Source organism: Triturus cristatus, chromosome 3_2 (genome assembly GCF_964204655.1).
Source record: "Triturus cristatus chromosome 3_2, aTriCri1.1, whole genome shotgun sequence".
NCBI classification, from domain to species: domain Eukaryota; kingdom Metazoa; phylum Chordata; class Amphibia; order Caudata; family Salamandridae; genus Triturus; species Triturus cristatus.
This window is the reverse complement of record NC_140584.1, coordinates 167,110,939-167,131,177: the sequence shown is the minus strand read 5'-3', so window position 1 is coordinate 167,131,177 and position 20,239 is coordinate 167,110,939. Positions and strand designations below refer to the sequence as shown.

The 20,239-nt window shown below is 43.2% G+C and overlaps 1 protein-coding gene across 4 annotated transcripts in view; it reads left to right on the top strand.

The window, feature by feature from the left end:
* SIDT2 (SID1 transmembrane family member 2) overlaps window positions 1-20,239 on the top strand; it is a 230,618-nt gene that overhangs the window by 128,828 nt on the left and 81,551 nt on the right. For 2 of the 4 annotated variants that reach the window (XM_085647453.1, XM_085647452.1), the window contains 5 exons: window positions 5,852-5,917; window positions 9,695-9,813; window positions 16,131-16,204; window positions 16,680-16,746; window positions 17,969-18,042. In XM_085647453.1, coding sequence (XP_085503579.1) covers window positions 5,852-5,917; window positions 9,695-9,813; window positions 16,131-16,204; window positions 16,680-16,746; window positions 17,969-18,042 — 400 coding nt within the window. The remainder of the gene's footprint in view (window positions 1-5,851; window positions 5,918-9,694; window positions 9,814-16,130; window positions 16,205-16,679; window positions 16,747-17,968; window positions 18,043-20,239) is intronic. The other 2 variants (XM_085647455.1, XM_085647454.1) reach the window with 1 other exon arrangement.

Here is a 20,239-nt window from a genome sequence, read left to right as displayed (position 1 = left end):
AGGTTCTGCCTCATTCAAATCTTTCGGTATGTTTGTGTGTTGTGAATGAACATTTTCTTCTTGTAGCTTTTCCCCGCTTACAGTGTTCTTCATTGCGATATATTGTTATGGGGAAACTAACCCTCTGAATTTTTTCTCACATCTGCCTCGTCTGTTCCGAAATGTCAGCGTGTACGCAAATAGGATTGGCGGTACTACACGGTTGGGCTGTAGGTGCTGGGTCAGAAGCACCTCTGCTCTCTTTCTTATCCATCGTAATTCTGCCCTCTGCACTTCTTGACTGTGTATCCAGAACAAGTTTCTAATTTATTTATATGTGACCTGTGACCCACTCAGTCGCCTATTATATAGAAAAGAGGTCAGAACTCTGTAATAATCATAGTTGTGTTCTGATGTCCTGTGCCTGTTGGTGGAGCCAGCAGCCTAGGGGCAAGGCAGGTCAGGCCACAGAGCATAATTATAGCTGCTGTTTAAAGAATGAGAAAACAAAATGTGCCCTTTCTTTCCTCTGCATTGATTTTCTAGCTCTACATTGTCAAGTAAAAAGAAGATGTTCATAACAACACGTGCATTTCTGGCACTCCTTAGGTTATTAAAGAAAAGTTAGAAACTTTGTGAATGTATCCACGTATTCTGAGCTACTGTGCCTTAAAAAACACAAGCATTTGCAATCATGCGAGTTTGTGCTATTGGCATTGTATTTATGTTTTGGGTTTTAAAACATAAATAAAAAGCATTGTCATTTACAATACTAATGGCTTAAACTCTTGCAAATGCTAGACGTATTGCATTGCAATAAAGGGCCTTCTCGACCGCTTGTTAGATTGTAAATATCAGAGGAAGAGACCAGCCTGCAACGTCATCAAAGTAGTGATAAATAGTGCAGTGAAGATGATGTGTAAGTGTTGTAAATTGCACAGACACAAAGTTTGAAGTGAGAGTTACATATGATCTGAGCTATAAACACTAACAAAGCGCTCCCTTTGGGACCTTATAAGTGTTTAGCCATGCAACAGTTGATGTTGCACCAAGGATATTGTGCTGCATAGCTAAATACATATAAGGTCCCAAAAGCTAGACCTAATGGCTATGCCAATGCTTGTTGATAGTTTGGTATCAGAGAATTAGCTCACTTGCTCTCCTGCGGAGTCCCTGCTCCCAGTCTCCGTCTTTACTTACGTTAGCAATAATCTAAATTCCTGCAAAGGAAAATGTCTTATCGTGCTGGTGGATGTTATGAAAATATTTAGTGAGCAGATGTCCAGTCGTACATTTACGGATATTCCTATAGTGTTCCTGGATCCCGGTTCAAAGAAGTCTGATTGTGCTGGAAAATCTGGAAGGTTGCATGGAATAATGGAGATAGCAAATTTAGTGTTGTAATCAATCTAGGTCCTCATTTCGATTTTCTCTCCAGTCTGCAACATAAGATTCTGTAGTTTGTTCAGCTCTATTTTGCAGATGTTAAAATTGTGACGTGTGGAAGCCCAGTGGTCTACCAAGAAATGTGGATTTTGTGGTTCTTTTGTCTACAAATTCCTACTTGCACAGTGAGTTTTTCAAACTCTGCGACTTTCCTAAAGCTAATTTCTAGGTAAGTTGTAATGCAGTGTGAGATGCTCTAGTTCTGTGTCAGGAGATGCTATTGATGTCGTAAGATTTTTCTAATACGATATTTACTGATGTGATAATCGATAATGATGCACAATGCGTCAGATTGTGGTGGTTTTAACTTGTGTTTCAGAAGCTCGCTACGCTTGGTCTTATGAATCTCCTTCACAGTCTTCTTGAGAAGGACAGAATGGTATACACAGTTTTCCAAGCATGAAATCAATGCAGTTCCTTTAGTCCAGAATGCTTCTTCCTTGCCACAGTTTTGTTTCAGACGCAGAAGTTCTACCTTTAGGATGTTACCAATATTGTGGTTGGGGTGACAGCTCCCTGTGTGGAGTATTGTGTTTGCCGCTGTTTACATACAATACAGGCTCTTATGGAGTTCATCGTTTTTAATGTAGATTGAATGGTCTGAAATTCTATTGCTGTGGTGGAGAATTTGGAAGTAGTTTTGATGTTCCACACGTTGTCCAACTAGTTAAGAAAAGTTTTCAGTGTTTCAATGTTTACTTGCCAGATACACAAGATATCATTGATATAAGGACCCCAAAAGTTAATATGTGGTGTGTCCTCTGAGAAGCTGTCACTCCACACCTTAACCTTTTCATCTGTCCCATAAAGATGCAGGCGTATGAGGGCGTAAACTAAGACTTGTGTTCCATTCATATTGGCTATCCATCAAAATAGAGGATCGTACATTAAAATCCCTTTACCTGCTCTGTCCCGCAACCTAACTTCAGTTCTCCTCTCAATAGGGGTCAGGGTTTCTCGTTTCTGGACATCTGGTTCCAAGCGAAACATCCCATTTAAAGAGGGCGGACACCTCCGTGACTTTCAACCCCTTCCACATATTACATTAATTCTAGTTGGACTGCTTGTTGATCTTAGTGCATTAATTTGATTTACTATTGAGAGATGTATTGCTAATTCCTTAACTAACTACTTTTTTCTTCCCTTAATGATCATAATTACAGATATACCTTTTAGGCTTTGACTTTCAATCTTGTCTTGGGAAGGTTTTCTAAATTGGCTTTGGACTATAGATCTCATGAAGACTCACAGTCCCAATATTACACATCAACCCTACCAATTATTTTAATTAGATGTCAACAAATGTCTCCTTAACCGTTGTTTTTTTGTGTGATTTTTCTGAGGTTTTGTAATGCAAGCTAACATCTTATTACCGTACCTAACTATAATGGCACTTTAGCCTTATGTTTTTAATTGTATTTCTAGATTTCTTTTTATAATATTCAAACTTCTACGTCTTCTGAACTAATAGTCTAATGTGAAACCCCATAGCATCTGTAAGGCACATGCAGCCATGTTCCTCACTAGCCAACTACCTATTTTTAGTATGTTTTAAGCTCCTAACTGTGCAACACTTTCAGAGCCCATTTTGAAAGTCACATCCAAGATGATCTAAAAACTATTTGGTAACCTTAACGATGCTCGACTAGACAAGTGAAGTTACACCGTTTTTTTTTGTTTTTTGGTTTTTTTAAAACTCTTTTTCCACCCACTACAGATATGCATTTATTCTTGTTATGGAGAAATGCATTCCCATTTCAAGCACACTCAATTCGGTAGTCTCACATGAAACTGGCTTTGGCATATAATCTACATAGCTTGTATAGTGTGTTGCAGATACAAGGATTGGGTAGGGAAAATAGGGTAGGTTAGTCACAGATGCTAGCTCATACTCCAGTATACACATAAGTGGTCACCACTATTGAAGTGTTGGCAGCTAATAGAAGGTGAGTTAGGGTTTACCTGCTTCATTCATGGTTCTGAAGAAAATTTTGGTTTTGGGTTTTTTTTTTTAAACTCTTTTTCCACCCACTACAGATATGCATTTATTCTTGTTCTGGAGAAATGCATTCCCATTTCAAGCACACTCAATTCGGTAGTCTCACATGAAACTGGCTTCGGCATGTAATCTACATAGCTTGTATAGTGTGTTGCAGATACAAGGATTGGGTAGGGAAAATAGGGTAGGTTAGTCACAGATGCTAGCTCATACTCCAGTATACACATAAGTGGTCACCACTATTGAAGTGTTGGCAGCTAATAGAAGGTGAGTTAGGGTTTACCTGCTTCATTCATGGTTCTGAAGAAAATTTTGGTTTTGGGTTTTTTTTTTAAACTCTTTTTCCACCCACTACAGATATGCATTTATTCTTGTTCTGGAGAAATGCATTCCCATTTCAAGCACACTCAATTCGGTAGTCTCACATGAAACTGGCTTCGGCATGTAATCTACATAGCTTGTATAGTGTGTTGCAGATACAAGGATTGGGTAGGGAAAATAGGATAGGTTAGTCACAGATGCTAGATCATACTCCAGTATACACATAAGTGGTCACCACTATTGAAGTGTTGGCAGTTAATAGAAGGTGAGTTAGGGTTTACCTGCTTCATTCATGGTTCTGAAGAAAATCAGGGAGGTGGGTCCATTTGTACCACATTCTTTCTCGAGAGAACTGCTTCCTACGGTTCATGTAAGGTGGACCGGACTCCTCATTGGGTCTGAAGACACCACTTTTCATTGGTTGGAGGTACCAGGTCTTCATTGGCTGGGGGACACTCTGCTGCTCATTACTGAGGAAGCCTTTGCTCCTCATTAGCAGGAAGGGGCCTCTGCTCTTGAATGATGGGTGAGGCTCTGCTCTCCATTGCTTGAAGGTCACGTCAAGCACAGGCCACACTTCCAGGTAACTAATACCTTAATGAGATATGGTGTGCAGATACGGAGGAAGCTCTAGCCGGAGAGAAATAAAAGCTTTTTTTGTTTGTAATTCCTCCATCGTCAGTAGTTACATGTCTTTATTTCTGATCCATCGCTACTTTTAAGCATGTGCTGCCCTGATGTTACTCCCCCTGTACTGCAGAGCCTGTCTGCCTGCCTATCTGCAGATGTTTAGTGTGGGAAGGCAGCATCTGGAATATTTCTCCTCCCAGACTTCTCAAACCCATATTGCTTAACAGTTCTTTATTTGAGACAATGAAATGCACACACCATAACATTTTGACCAATGATCAATTGCATAATGTTAAACATGTATTTTGTGGCAATCATAACTTGCATGAAAATGCTTCAGTAGTAGTAAATAATGTTATACATATCATTCCATACAATCATAACAATCAGCAAGAACTTTGAGTAGGGTTAAAGTGTAATAGCATTGTTTCCCCTAGAAGACTAGAAAGGGCACCATCTCATCCTTCTCCCACACATATCACATCGTAGACCACTCCGAGACAGTGACTCTGCTTTCCAGGTTTCTCTAACAGGCTGCAGCGTTACCCTACATAGGACTGACTTTACCTCAGCAAAGAAGAACTCCCTGAGACATAGCCCTACTTCCAACTGTGTTGAGAAAGCTGTATCATTGCACTCCTCAGGAGACTAAGCAAATGTTGTCTGTACCTTCTGAAAACTGAACAGAGGGTTCTAAATAATAAAAGAAGCATTTTTACGCAACCCATAAAGTTCTTGCTGATTATGATTGCATTGCATGACATGTTTATCATTATGTAACTTATCAATCAAAATGTTAGTGTGAGCATTTTATTGTATCGAAATATTCTGTAATCTGTTAGTAAAGCAGCTCTATCCAGTGTACTTGTAATGCAACTGCACTCCACAAAAGGTTTGCTTCACATAAGTGACTAGATAGGGTTTTGGGTCCCCATTATCCAGTAGTTCTCAGATCATGCCCTGCAGCCCAGCCTGCATGTCAGTGTGTCGTGCAGCTCATTGCACCTTGCACATTTCCCTGCTGTCCATCTAAACCCCACAGAGTGCACTACAGACTAGCATTCACCTCACATCCTGACCTGCAGACCAGACTGCAACTTGAATCGTGCCCTGCAATGCCTGTGTTCTTCTCCTCTCACGTCCTGCAACACCTGCCCTACACTTCTGTTTTGCTATAGCATAGCTGGAGGAATTTTAGCACCCTAGATAAGCAATCTGCAGTTAACGCACATCACAACCTTCATGCAGATACCTGGGCACCTTGTAAAAAAAGGGGTCCTTTCTTCTTTTCCGCAGACAATCCTCTGTCTTCAGCTTTATATTTTGGACAATACATGTGCAATGCTGTCTTTTTGTGTATGGTTTTGTTTGTTTTTAGAAGCAGCTCTGAACTTTTAGTGTGGGCTTTGAGATATAAACAAATCCCATAAAACGTAAATATATTGGAGCTTAAATAACTGTTAATTTCCTTTAAAGGCCCGGACCGGTTCAAGCGACGATTCCCCAGCACCAAACAGTGGAGACCAGTCTATATTTATATGGGTACACATGGGCAAAATTGAGAGTCTGAGAAAGACATGCAAGCTGACCGCAGGCAGAACCAAACAGGAGTTGGAGGAGGGAGAGGGACGCAGGCATTTCCCTTCTTCATAGCATAGAATACTTCACTAATTGAAAAGGCAGCATACTGTTATGGCTACCTTACGTGGGTTGGCGCCTTATAAACTTTCTGGCCTTATTCTTACAAGCACGTTGGATCTCAGAAAGTGGTATGATAATACAGCTCAGCCTTATGTGTGCATTGCAGCAGGCTCAGTCCTTCTGGTAGCACAGCTCAGATTTGCATGTACCATACAACACCATTAGCCCAGTTGGCAGTACAGCTGACCCTAGTCTGTGCCACACTGCACCTTTGCTTGTGTTGCAGCACAGTTTAAACAGGGGTGTATTGTACTGCACTCTTAGCCCTTAATTCAGCACAGATATACTTGTATACTTGGCATGGGCATGAATTTCCTTAACTTTCATTGCAGCTCATCTCAGCCTAGGTTGTCCTGTCTGGCAGTCTTGTAATATCCGTTATCTCTGCTGGGCACGTTACAGCACCATTTTCTGCTAGCTCTTTATGGTAATTCTGAGATTGCCTGATGAAGGTAATGTGAAGCTTCCTGGGTAATGTTAGAAGGGTGGGTAAAATGTCTTGTATTTACCCCAGTGCTACTGGGCAATTTAGCGCTAAGCCTGTCATGTAGCATCTTTCCTTAAACTCTGAAAAAGCACCAGGCCTGTGCCTAAATCTCTGGATTTTCCTATTGGCCAATCCTTGGGGATGCACTTGCTACACCTTGGGTAAATATAAAAATCCCTTTTAATCCTTCTTTCTTTTGCCACTCAAGTCAGGCTCTGCTTACGGTCTAGCTCAACACTCCTAATATTGTCAGATTACCCCCACTGCCCTTTAATGCTGTAAACTGCCACTGATTTGGCAAATTCGAATTGCCTTTTGCTTTTTGGGAGAACAGAACACAACCCTCTGTATTATCAAGGGCTCTTATGTTTGTCATTAAACATCATATGCATGTATTTCTGGGCCATTCTTTAAGATGGTGAGTTCACCACAGAGAAGTGTTCATGGTTATCGTTCAAATGTTTGAGAACAGAGATATGGCCATTCGAGGCCAATTTTTAGACTACAGAGCTCAGGGTTGAGGAGTGTACCAGGCAGTTCTTTAAAATGAGAATCTGTGCAGATTGGAAAATTGAGGTTTTTAGTTTGAAACTAAGCTCGGCATGGAAAATTGATCTATTCTGTTGGTTATTACCAAGCTTTTAACTGAGAAGACTTCCATATGGTTCTTTGAAGGAGCTCTACATTAATAAGTGTTTAAGTCTTTGTTTGGTATAACAAACCCAGTATAGAGGATCAGTTCAGACTGTACATTAGGACACCAATCTCTGCTTTCAGAATCATTCCAGGTTAGTCTTTGAGATACTGAGTTCTGCATTCTTTAAAATGCTAAGCTTTTCATTGAGAGACATCTAATTTTATTTAAGATACTAAACCTTGCATTGAGAAGTATTCTATCCCATTTGTTCAATTTCTAAACCCTGTGCTGCTACTGGCCGCTCTTTTCAGACCACTTTACAAACTAAACCACTAGCTAGAGATATACCTCACAGTGTAGCATGGTGGTAAGCTTTAGCGTTGCTTAGTTGAGTGTCCATGTTGTTACTAAATATAACTTACATTGACTGTAGGTGGTGTTTGTCCCTCACATATTTGCTGCATTATGTGCAGAACTCTAGCTGTGCTGCTGTTGGATAAGATATCCTTGGTCTATCAGAAGCCAGGTATCCTGGACTCCCATAATGAGTGGTCCATGTTCTGTTCTCCCTCGCAAAAAAAAGAATCCTAAGGACTCAGTATTTGAAACATTGGAAATAAACTAATTGTATTGATTGTCACGTATAATCTGTGCACATCAATTGCAGTCTGTTCACTCCACCAGTCCTCAGTGTGCACTTCTTGATCATTGCCTGTCACTTGTGATTAGTGCAGGGCACTTGTGACAAGTGCATGATAATTTTCATCTGTCTGTCACTTGTGATCTTTTTGTTTATCAGGCACTATGATCAGTACATGTACCTTGCAATCCATGTACAAGGCTTGTGATGCGTGTCTGTCCTCCACCCCAGCATCGATTGGAAGGGTGGGAGGAGAATACATAATGTGATCATTAACCCAAATCAATCAACTATTCATTAGAGTTTGCAATTATTGCCTGCATTCCCAGGGTCAAATGAATGAATGAATGAATGAATGAATGAAAAGGCACTCGTATAGGACACTGCCACTCCAAGGATTATCCTGTGGCTCTGCACCTCCAATTAGCTGTCCAGTAGCAGCAGACTGTTAAATTCGATTAAATAGCCACATTTTCAGCTTCTTTCTAAACTGAGCCGTGTCTGCTTCATTGCTGTTCAGCAGGTATGCAAGACCTCTAAAGCTTCCTGTCTGGAGCAGTAGATTACAGTGACACTCCTTTGCAATGGTTTCACACAAAAGGAAGAGCTAGAGGATTAAAAAAACTGCACTATATCCTCCACAACTTGCATACAAACACACCAAAGGTATGGCAGCTAATTATTTTCTAATCATCTCAAAGGGATTTCTGCGGTAGGAACACAGACTCCAAAGATTCTGAACGGAAAGCCTCCCTCACATTTTTGTGACATGCTTCATCATCGGCCAGTCTGCACCACTGCAATAGGACACTGCTACCTCGGTGGTCCCAACCTTACTGAATGGGAGAATACAATCCTTTCAATAAGTTTGAGACACGGTGTTGGCACTGTCCTAACATGGTGGGGCGGACTGGCCAATGATGACGCATGCCAAGAAAATGTGCGTGAGGCCTTTTGATACATAATCTTTGGAGCCTGAGTTCCTATGGCTGGAAATCCCTATAGGGTGAGCTTGGAAATACATTTAGCTGCCATACCTTTTGTGTGTTTGTACTCCTGTGCTAATAACAAACCTAGATGCAGGCTATGAAGCTGTTTCACAGGTGGAGTGTAATTTGGACCAGAGTGGAACCAATCACATGCCTTAGGCTTGATTACTTTTTGAATGCACCTGCCTTGAAGATATCTGTTGGTCTCTGTGTGTCTTGTAGGTGGATTCAGCATTCACAAAGGCGCCATATGCAACTCTGTTCTGCCAAGTCCCTGACGAAGTCTATTGTATGGATGATGACGCCCCTGGGTGATCTGTATTTTTTTTTTGAGACAGAAACTTGATGGGCCATTTTTGCGAAGGAAGTGGCAAGAGGTGGCCATAGCCCTTCCTAAATGATGTGTTTGGCTGTAATCAGTGTCTTAAGTTGTGCAGATTCAGAATATCTTATTGTTGCCTTAACTTATTTGATACAGGTTGCAGCTACCACCAGCCATCAGTTCACTGCTTTTGAGTTTGCCTGAGATTTGCCCTGGAGTTCAAGCAAAACTGACCAGTCCTGATCTTGTAGAGAGTTGAAAGGATCCTCACATGGGATGTTTGAAAATAGAAACTGGTGGGATGTCCGTTTCAGTGACGTGTAGAAATTGCCGTTTGTGTAAGCAGACCATTGTAGCGTTGGTCTGGCCGCTGCTCATGTATGAATTTTCTGCTATCTGAGATTTGGCAGTAGTGCCATAGCTTCACTCATGGGTGATCTGCCTGCGGTGTGAGTGTATCATGTTGATGAGCCTCTTAATCCTTTTGTTGCATGGCAGCATTAATTGTTCACCTCACATCTACTTATTCCTTGTGTCCCTTAGACCGTTCCCTCGAGAACCTTGCCAGCCGACCTCGCCTGGAGTCCCTGAGCTCTGTGGAAGAGGATGACTATGACACACTAGTTGACATTGAATCTGACAAAAATGTAATCCGAACCAAGGTAAATGTTGTCCCTTTAATCACTAATGGATTGTGCATCACTGTGTTGCTTCAGGAATCCCTACCCAGTGTTGCACCTGATTTTACCCATTCTTCCTCTTATCTACAGTTGCATTGTATCTCCCTTATAGGTACACTTAGCTTTTGGTTAATTTCTTTCTTCTCCTAATATGTGTAAATGCTGCTTCTTGTACTCTACCTAAAGCTTTTCTGTTCTCACACCAATCCATCTTGTTGGCAAACAGACATCTGTCCTTGACTCTTAATTTTATTTATATATTGAGCGTTTTATATAGCGCTGGCTTGACCCGGAGGCATCAGAGGGCTTTACAGTACATGGGAACAGAGATCATAACATTAATACAAGGATTCAAGGTTGACCTAGTTTATCCAAAGGAAATAAAAAATAAAAGAAATGAGATATTATATATGTAAGTTAAAATGTATCATAAGTACAGCATTATTCATCTGTGTCATTAGTGATGGATCAGATGCTGGGTCAAGAAGCCATGTCAATAATCATGTCGGTGTGGCGGGCTCATGGGAGCAGATTGTAGTATTTGTTAAGCAATAGTGATTTGAGGTTCTATTTGAAGAAAGTATAAGAGGGATTGCAACAGACATCTATGGGAAGTGAGCTCCAATTCCATGGAGTATTACTTGAGAAGGAGCGTTTCTGGGATGTTTTTCTTTTAGTTTGGGGAATGATCAGAAGGAGAGAGTTGGAGCTTCTCAGGGCCCGATTTCTACCCGCTCTTGATAGTTTGCTATCCAAATGTTTAGGGTTTGAAGAACCTATTGGGTGATATAGGCTGTCTTGAGGATGCATCTTCCTTCTATGTTGAGCCAACTGAGACTCTTGAGAGTTGGTGATATGTGTTCAAATCCTTAGGTACCTGTGAGGAGTCTGGTGGCTTTTAGCGGTCCCATTGATTATGGCATTGCCGTAGTTTAGTTTCGAGAGGACTAGTGATTGTACTACAGTCTTGAGGCCTTCAGGTGAAATAAACGGTTTGATTTTCCCGAAATGTTTTAGGGTGTAGAGTGTCCATTTGGCTGAGTCGTTGATGTGTTCCTTCATTGACATGTTTTTGTCTAGGATGATTCCCAGGGACTTCACGGAGTTGAAGAGTGTGAAAGAACAGTTAAGAGCATCCAGGCTCTCGAGCCATTTTTGGATTAGTAAAGGCTTGCCATGGGGGCGCGGGGAAGAGTATAAGTTCAGTTTTATTAGGGTTCAGTTTTAGTTGATTGGTGTTTAGCCAGGTTTGTATCTTGTTTAGTGTGACATTTATTTGGCGAATGTCACTGTAGGAAGATATTTTGTACTAAAGCTGTATGTTGTCTGCCTATAGGTGATATTTCACACCCTCTTGATTCAGAATAATTGTGAGGCGTTCTATGAAGAGGTTCCAACTCTACTGGTGCCGCTTCCTGTGACTGTTGATTGGATTTTCTTCCAGTCCTTCCAGAGCTCGCAGTTCAACGCCTTCCCTCCAGCCATTCCTGTGCCTCCTCAGGTGTCGTAAAGAACCAAGTCTTTCCTTCCGCCTCTTCTCTTAATTTCGCTGTGAAGAGCATGGAGTACTTGAGCTCACGGTTTCTCAGCTCTTTCTTGACTTCCAGGAAGCTTTGTCGTTGTTTCGTCACCGCCGCCATGTCACTGTACTGTGTTCGAGCCGTAGCAGGGGTGACTCACGCTGTCTGAAGGATCAAGTCGCGGAAGTTGAAAATTCGGGCTAGTATGGGTCTGGGGAAAGGGGGATCCCGGTGTGGGTCTGCCTCCCGGAACTCGATGGGCTCTTTCTACTGAGAAATAATCAGATAGACCTCGAGGCTGCAACTGGTTCTTGATGAGGTCTTCGACAAAAAGGTCCAGTGCTGGTTCTCCTGTCCCTTCCGGCACTCCAATGATTCTGACGTTATTACGCCTTGATCGGCCTTCCTGATCGTCTAGTTTGGCTGCCATGAGCTTGTTCTCTGCTTTAAGTTGACGTACTTGGGGTTGAAGAGCAGACGTGTCTTTTGAGAGAGTCGCTGTAATTGCTTCAACCTCCGTCACTCTCGTACCCATTTTTTTAAAGTCTGCTCGGATTAGGGAGAGTTCCATGGAGACCGACCCTTTTCGGGAGTCTAAGGATGTATGCACGTTATTCAACGTACTCATAATGTCCTGCAGCGTGACCTCTGTTAGTTCCGAGATTGTGGGGCTCACCACACGGGTGGGTTTGCGGTCAGACAGTTCAGGTGGGCCTTTGGCGCAGACATACTTGTCCAGCTTTGTTTGATGCGTTCTGCGCAGGCCCCCTCCTCCCATTGCAGCAAGTCTCCAACGATGTCGCGTTGAGTGGTAGGAGGTAGTACTCACTGCTGCCTGCCTGAGCGGTTGGGAGCCACACGCGGCCTTTCGGGTTTTCCACCTCTTGCCAGTTGTGTCTCGTACTCGCTGCTGCTACTGAGGGGTTGTCAAAGAGCTGCGCACCTGTGCAGGAACTCGTATGACTGACCGTGTTTGTTGTCTATTTGTTCCCTCCTGGCGCGCTAGTAGGCCAGGTGATCCTCCTCTGGTAACGTTAACGGCGTTTCAAGATGGCCACTGCCCCTCCCTTGGAGCCGGATCGCATGGCGTTATCTTCTCCTTTGAACCAGTGAGGGGGAAGAGAAGGATACCACTCAATGGGCTGCGCACCTCAGAGTCTCTACTGGTGCAGACTCTCTACCGGTCCTGTACTACTGTCTCAAGGCTACTTATTCTCAAAGTGGCTGTATTTCTTACAGCGCCTCGCTTACGGTCACCCTGGTGAGTCTCTCGGGTACTTGCGCGCACTAACCCAGAAATAATCTCCCCGGGGGGGAATTCCCACCATGCCTCGGACCGTACAGGCCGACCTGACCTGTCCTCGTAGTGCGTCTAGCCAGCGCACGGGCGGCTCCCGGGGGGGTCCTGGGAAGCTGCGCCGTGTCTGCCAAGCCAGGGCAATTGCGCTGCTGAACCCCACCAATCTGCTGGGACCGTAACTGACCTGCTCTGGTCGGCCGCTTCCTCTGGCCGCACGAAAGCTGCCTCCGGGCCTGGGTCTCACTGCCTTCACTTGCTCGGCTGCCGCTGCACTCGAGACCCCGGCTGCACTTCACGTCGCAGGCCGCGTCCATTCACGTCGACGTAGGCTTGCCGGTATCCTTTTTCTAGCAACCATGGGCAGCACAATTAATGCCGCACCACATCCGCCACACTTTCCACTACTTTTGGTATCTTTGTTCCAGCGGATTAATAGCCGGATTGATAGGGTTGTCTGTTGAGCCACGGAGCCTCTCTAGGCAGCGCCCATTTCCTTTGGCTGCTAGCCGTTGGTGTGATTCTTGAGGGTCTCGAGTAAAGTTTGGGGGTTGACTGTGTCAAATCCCGCCAATATATCAAGTAGGATTAAGAGGCAAGAGTCGCCTTCATCTAGAGATCTGATAATGTTGTGCGATATATTAATTGTAGCAGTTTCTGTGCTGCAGACTTTTCTGAATCTCGATTGGAAAGTACCTATTTCTCTAAAAATGTTTCTTGTAGGAGAGGTGTTCAGCCCCGAGGACAGCAAGTTGAGTTGGTGTAGGGTTCTGTCTCCATAGTCTTTCAGCCATTGTTAGTTGTCTCCTCTCTGTGTTTAGATCTGGATTGAACCATGATTGAGACTGGATCTTTCTGGATCTCTTGTGTTTGAGTGGGACCACTTGGTCAAGCAAGTTTGTTATTGTTCAGTTATAGTGGCCAGTGAGGTCATCTACCATGCGTAGATGAGGATGTGAATGAAGTTGGGCGTTTATCTTGGCTTCCAGAGTCAACAGGGAAATTTGTTGGATCTTCTGTGTCCATTGTGCATGTTTATTAATTATGGCTTGGTAAGTTTTCCAATAGCAGAGTAGACATGGGCTGTGTCATCAGGAAAACTATGCTACCTGGACCGCTAGGTGACTGACATAGTGACCTGAAAGGTGGCATAGAGAACATCTGCCGGATTTGAGTAGATATCCCATTGCTCTCCGCATCCAAACGTGGCCCTTTCTTTCACTCTGCAGTTGATTCAATATACCTTCAGTTCAATCCCTAGAAAAGAAGGGAGAACATTCTTGAAGGTGTTTCCTTATGGTTCTTTGGTATATGAATTCATGTTCCAATTTGATGGCATTGCCTATGCATTATCAATTCTTCACAATGTTTTCCGTGCATCGAAGCAAATTATAATGTATCTGAAAGCAGACCACAAATTATTGGATTTCATTATATATAAAAACTCAAACGCTCCCAAAAAAAAAATGTGGCTTGGTAAGTTCTGGGTTCAGCCTTTAGGTTGGAGTGTATGAGATGGTGATCAGACCAGTCGATGGGCTTGAGATACCTAAGAGGGACATACTCACTTTCTAGTTATTATTGCATCTAGAGTAGCACCTCGGTTGTTGGTCTGTTCTTTGCAGAGCTGTTTAAAGTCATTGATTTCCAGTAAATTTATTAGGTTACGGATCGTGGTGTCATCTGTGCCATTCCAGTGAAGCTTGAAGTCCCCTAAGAACACGTCATTGGTGTCATTTAGGGATGCCTGTGTTATCAGGTCTGATTGTTCTTCTATGTAGATTGAGTGAGCACCAGGGGGTGATAGATGGTATGAAGTTTGATAGGGGTTGCACCTTTTTGTTATGAGGTTAACTCCTAGGTATTCGAATGGTGAGTAGTTCGTGGTCTCAAAGGTGTTGAGCCGGATGACATATTTTTGAATGATTGCTAGACCACCTCCTGTACATCCTGGTTTCTCCCATCATATAATAAAATAGACAGGTGGTGCAAGCAGGTCAAGTATTGGGGTTTAGTGTTCATTTAGCTAAGTTTCAGTCAGAAATGTAATGTCAATGTTATCTGTTAGTATGGTTTCTTCTAGTTCAGTTGCATGCTTAACAACTGATCTACAGTTCAAGAGCAAACCGTTTGGATGATGGGGGTCTGGGCACTATGTTTAAGAGATTCTTTTCGAGCTGAAGATTACTGGAATACTAGATAAAGGCTTGGGGTTCTTTAGGAATGCTTTAATGCAGTATGATTTTGGTAAGTAATTTTGCTTCAGATGGGTATAGGAGGTTAAGAGGTCTGTGAGGTGAGTGACCAAACGGGATAGTGGTCCAGTAGGTTCCCCCTTTATTACTCAAAGAACTTTTATAGGGAGACTTTCTCTGTCATAGTCAGCTTTGGAAAATAATTTGGTCCGGAGTTCCTTTTTTATGTGCAAGATTTCTTCTGCTAGGATGTCCATTTTATTTTCTATGTTAAGGGTTGTGTTTAGAAGATTGGGGAGGGTTTTGACACCACATGAGGGGCAGTCGATGCTTCCAGTGCAGCTGAATAATATTCATGGCTAAATCTTATTTGTTGGGGTTGGAGGTATAATATGTTTGTTTTAGCTGGGTGGGTTTCATGCTGGAGATCATGTGTGTGTTCGAAGAGACTGGGTGGAGCTCTGTGAAGAGCCTGGGATTGGGGCCGGATCTGTCCCGGTGTAGGTGTAAGACGGCGGTCTGGGTTCCTGAGTAGCCATTAGAGCTCCTGAGGGGGGAATAGTTGGAAGATAATGTAGCAGTGTGGTCTTGCTAGGGAGTAGGTGCTGGGTTGTGTTGCACGATAAGAGAGATAAGTGTCGGGAAATGGCTGTCAAAGGTGGGGAGGTGTTGGTTTGTTGCTTAAATTAGTATGTTCCTGTCCTAAAGATGGAAATGACGGCCTCCCCTTTGAAGATTTTGGAGGGAGCACTAATATGTTTGGTTCCATAAGGAGTTTTGTTTATGTTAGTTACTTGTGGATGAAGAGAAATAACAGTTCTCCACTTTGCTGGGCGTTTTGAATAGAAGATGAAATCCTCTTTAGACTATCCTTGTCTGTGTTGAGGTAGGTGTCTGCTATTAGTTGTTCCAGATATTGTTTGAGTATGTTATGTTTAAACCTTTTCATGCAGTTTTGGAGAGATTGTCAGGATAAGTAATGCTCCAGAAGTTGGAACCATATCTCTTCATGTCGATGCTGTGGAATCTTGGCTCTTAATTGTCTCTTCTTTCTCGCTGCCTTCTGTAGTATACCTATGCTCTTTATCACTCACATTTTCCTCTGCCTTTGCCCAGAGTCCAGAATAAGGCATTTTCTTAAATTTCTCATGCACTTTAGATAATTTTTCTTTTGCTCTGTATTCCTACAGTGTTGAGTTTATCAGACTATTTGGGTTTCCTCAGTATCTATGCTTTGTATGTATTGTGGTGCAAGTCTCTTAATCTAACACACTGGTTTTCTTCCAGAAATACTTATGTGTGGCTGACTTGGCTCGAAAGGACACAAGAGTCATGAGGAAGAAGTACCAAATCTACTTCTGGTGAGTTCGCGGCCAGGGATGGAGTTAACGTTGTTTGGGGGTTTCAAATTAGAAAGTAGACCTAGAGCATCCTGGTTGTAACCTATGCATCCATAACATCTCGGTCTATTCTTCTGAATAAAAATATGGGTTGCCAAGTTCTTTCTGCTATCATGAAGACAGAGGCAACACAATACTGAGCCTTTCTTATGGGTTTGTCTTTTTCTGGGTTCTCCGCTGTCCCTTTGTCCAGATATCTGTTTTATACCATAGGGATGTCACCAAGTGGCCATTAGCAGGCAGTGTTCAGTCATCCTTTCTTGCTTTAGCCCCATCCTAAACTGCCTATGTTCAGAGCCAGAAAATCACTTAAACATATGAAGCACATCAGATATGTATTGTAAAGTGTGTTTAGGAAGCTTACAGGTTTCCTTTAAATGGCATTAATGTTTATATTTTGCGGTGCCTCCACTCACACTTAGTTTTATTCTTGCAGGAATATTGCCACAATTGCTGTTTTCTACGCACTCCCGGTCATCCAGTTGGTGATTACATACCAGACGGTACGAGGGGTGAACTGGGAGAGGGGCAGGAGAGATCAGCTCTTTTTCCACATATCATACATTTATAATAAAGTATCTAAAGGTATGCAAGCTTCTGGATGTATATACATATACCTTCAGAGGACATAAAACATGTTGTCCGATGAAAGTCCAATCCTCCTTCATTGGTGCACGTGGTGTGAGATCACCAAAGCGTAAACACACCTGCCAAAATTCTTCAACATTGTACTAGATTTGTAAGAGAAGTTGACCCAAATCAACGTGTACTTTACATCCTGGCAGTAGTTACTACACCAACACAAAAAGTAGCTTTCCAAGTGAGCTTGCTCATCTGTGAGCTTTAGAAGTTATGTCCCAACACTTGGAGAAAGTCCTCCACCCTCAAATTTCCACAAGTGACTACAGTCCATCTAGCACCACTCCTCCTATAGTCAGACATGTCTAGTCACAATGTTGGGGATTTTCATCGTATGTAAATCGCTGCCTCAGTGCACACATTTTTCCTTTCTGGTACTCATGGCCAGTGAAGCTGATTATCTTTTTGTGACTTTCCACATACATGTTTCCGACCTAGGTAGTGAGACTGGGCAATCAGCAATATTTTGAAGTAAAATGTAAAGCAGGAGATAGCACAGCCTGTTGCTACTTTCAAGTTTGTTTCTTCTTGTAAGTGACAATGTAGGAAGATCAAATGGGATTACAGGCACGTACAAAGCTGCAATAGCATGGAAACATCACTGTGGTTGAAAAAGGACACTTTTCTAGTACAGGAAGAAATATAAATTATTCCATTCAAGCAGGAGATGCTGAGGCTGTAGATCGTCACGCAAGCCCTTCTGAGGAACCTATTACTGGTCTGAGGTGCCAGTATTTTATGGTCCCAGAATATAGTCTCCTTTAAAGGAGCTGTCTCTGACTAATGGCATAGGAAGGTGGTTTCCATTACTATTTAGTTAAGTGCCTTATGTAGGTTTTCAGCAGTACTGTAGGACAGAGACTCTTTTCTGCAAAAAGTGTTTAGTAGCCATTTCTATTGTTAAATTTACCTTTGATTGTTTGGGAGCTAAACTGCGAGACTACATATATTATTAGTCCTTCCAATTGCTTTTTGCGTCAGTCTGCACCACTCTCAAGGAACTCTGATTCCAAATTCCCAGCAGTCATCACTCTTGCAAGATCGTGACTGGGGGATGATTGTATTTATACCCTCCTTCTCCTCCAGGTTGTGAATGTGACTGGAAACCAGGACATCTGCTACTACAACTTCCTGTGCGCACACCCACTGGGTGCCCTCAGGTATGTACCTCTCTAGCATCTGTCTTTTTTACGTACTCCTTCCCTGCTTTACCTTCCTATCTGTATCATGTCCGAGGTTCAGATGAATTGGCTGTGTTTGTTTATCACTTAGATTTAGGGTCCTAGCTGTTAGTTGCATGTAGCCCACTATGTCGTTTTAGCAATCCCAGGGGCTACCATCTTGGTTGGTTTGCAATTTATCAGTTTAGAAATGTCTCATCTTTGCTGCTTTGATGTCGTTTTTAGCAGTGAATACAAATACCTTATGGACTTATAAATGTAATTTTTTTTATCTTACATATTGCATTGTAGTTGCATTTAGTTATGCTTAATACGCCTTATGAGGTGCAGAAGAGTGGAGAGGTAACCTGCTATACCATGCGAGAATGCTTGCTAAGAGTGTATAATTGCACTCTCATATGTGGGGAGCACTTTGGTGTCATGCCTGAGAAGTGGAGCTCTTGGCTTACTAAGCCAAGACTTATTGTGGTGGGTTGAGGTAGGAGAGAGAGAATGAAGGCAATTTACATTAATTCATTGTTGTCTGATTGAGTAGGTCTCTGTGGAATCCACACATTTGTGGCAAAGGAACAACCAAAGGCATCCCCCGGTTACAGCAGTGATGGTACATTGTCTTGGTATTTGCCCCAGAGTGACAGAATAGCAACTTACAGGCATGCAATAATATATATTTCCAGTCAAGGTGAATGATCTGAGTCTAGCCAGGTGCAACGATTAGTAACAGACAGGCCTGCAGAGTAGAAATCCAGCTGTAGTTGTGCTGTTTACGGGCTGCCCAGGAGAGACCGGGGTAGCTTGGAGGAGTGCACAGGTTGCTGGCAATGTAGCAGTTCCTCGTTTTCTGCAAGGTTCCTCCAAATTCTTTGCTTTTTTCTGGACCCTATTTTTGATGGACTTGGAACTCCGTGCGCTTTACCCATACTAAACAGGAGTAAAGTCCATGTACTCTTCCTTTGACATGTGTAAATTGATGTATCCTTGATTGACATATTTAATTTGCCTATTAGTCCTTGGTATGTGGTGTAGAAAATGCATTCAGGGCCAGGAAGTTAACTGCCACATTTGGTCTGCAGCACCTTTTGTGCCATCCACAGGGTTGACCTATAAAACATAGTTTCTGATGAATACTTCTGCCTGTGGATTCCTCACCTTTTGAATACCCCCTGTGCCAGCAATCCACGGAAATTCTTTCCTAGCTCTCCCACGTCGACGTCATAATAGCACGGCTCCGCGCACGACACCGTATGATGTCATCGGAGCCATAAGAGGACCTCGTCGGCGTGCTGACGTCGGTTCCCTTTTTTCCGCGCCATCGACGCATAACGTTTTTTCTAGGGACTCTCCATTTTCTAAAGGGTTAACTTTGTTTCCTTGAGGATTTCTAATGGCTACTTCTAGGAAGTCTGGATTTAAGCCCTGCAGGGAGTGTGGCGGTCACATGTCGATCACTGACCCCCATGATGATTGCCTTTGGTGCTTGTCTTCGGATCACGACGTCGATGAGTGCTGAAGCTGCAGGAAGATGAATCCGAAGGCCATTAAGGAACGAGAGGCTAAACTATTTATAGCCAGAGCCAAAAAGGAGAAGAGGGGTCGAAAACATGAAAAGTCGTCGTCTTCTCACACTTCGAAGTCAAGAAGTCGAAGAAGAGACATGGCTCTCGACGCCGTTCGTCGAAGGTCAGGGCTTAGAGGTCGCCTTTTCCAGCTAAGCGGCTTCGAAGGCAGGACTTTGTTTCTCCAACTAAAACTCCATCGCCACGGATGACGCCGGTTCAATCCCCGGCTCTGAGGTCATCGGCGTCGAAAGGCCCTTCGTCGCCTGAAGGTTCTCCGGCTCCTGGTATGTCTCCGATGCCAAGGGAGTTGTCTCCAGTCCGTGTCGCTTCGCTGTCTTCTCCAGCTCCGCAGGCTCCGAGTCAGCCTCAGGTGGTTCCTGTTCAGGAAGGTATGGATCCATATCCTCCTTTTCCTGTTCCTGGATCAGACCCTATGCATTTTTAAATGCCTCTACTCCACGTGGTGTGCCTTCAGACCCCGCGGGTCCTTTGGCCTTTAACTTGGGTGTACCTCACTACTATGCTCAAGCACCCTTTGTGCCATTCATGGCGACGACTCCGGCTTGGCATTTTCCGGCGCCGAGGTCTTCCACTCCGGTTCCTCTGACTTCTTCTGC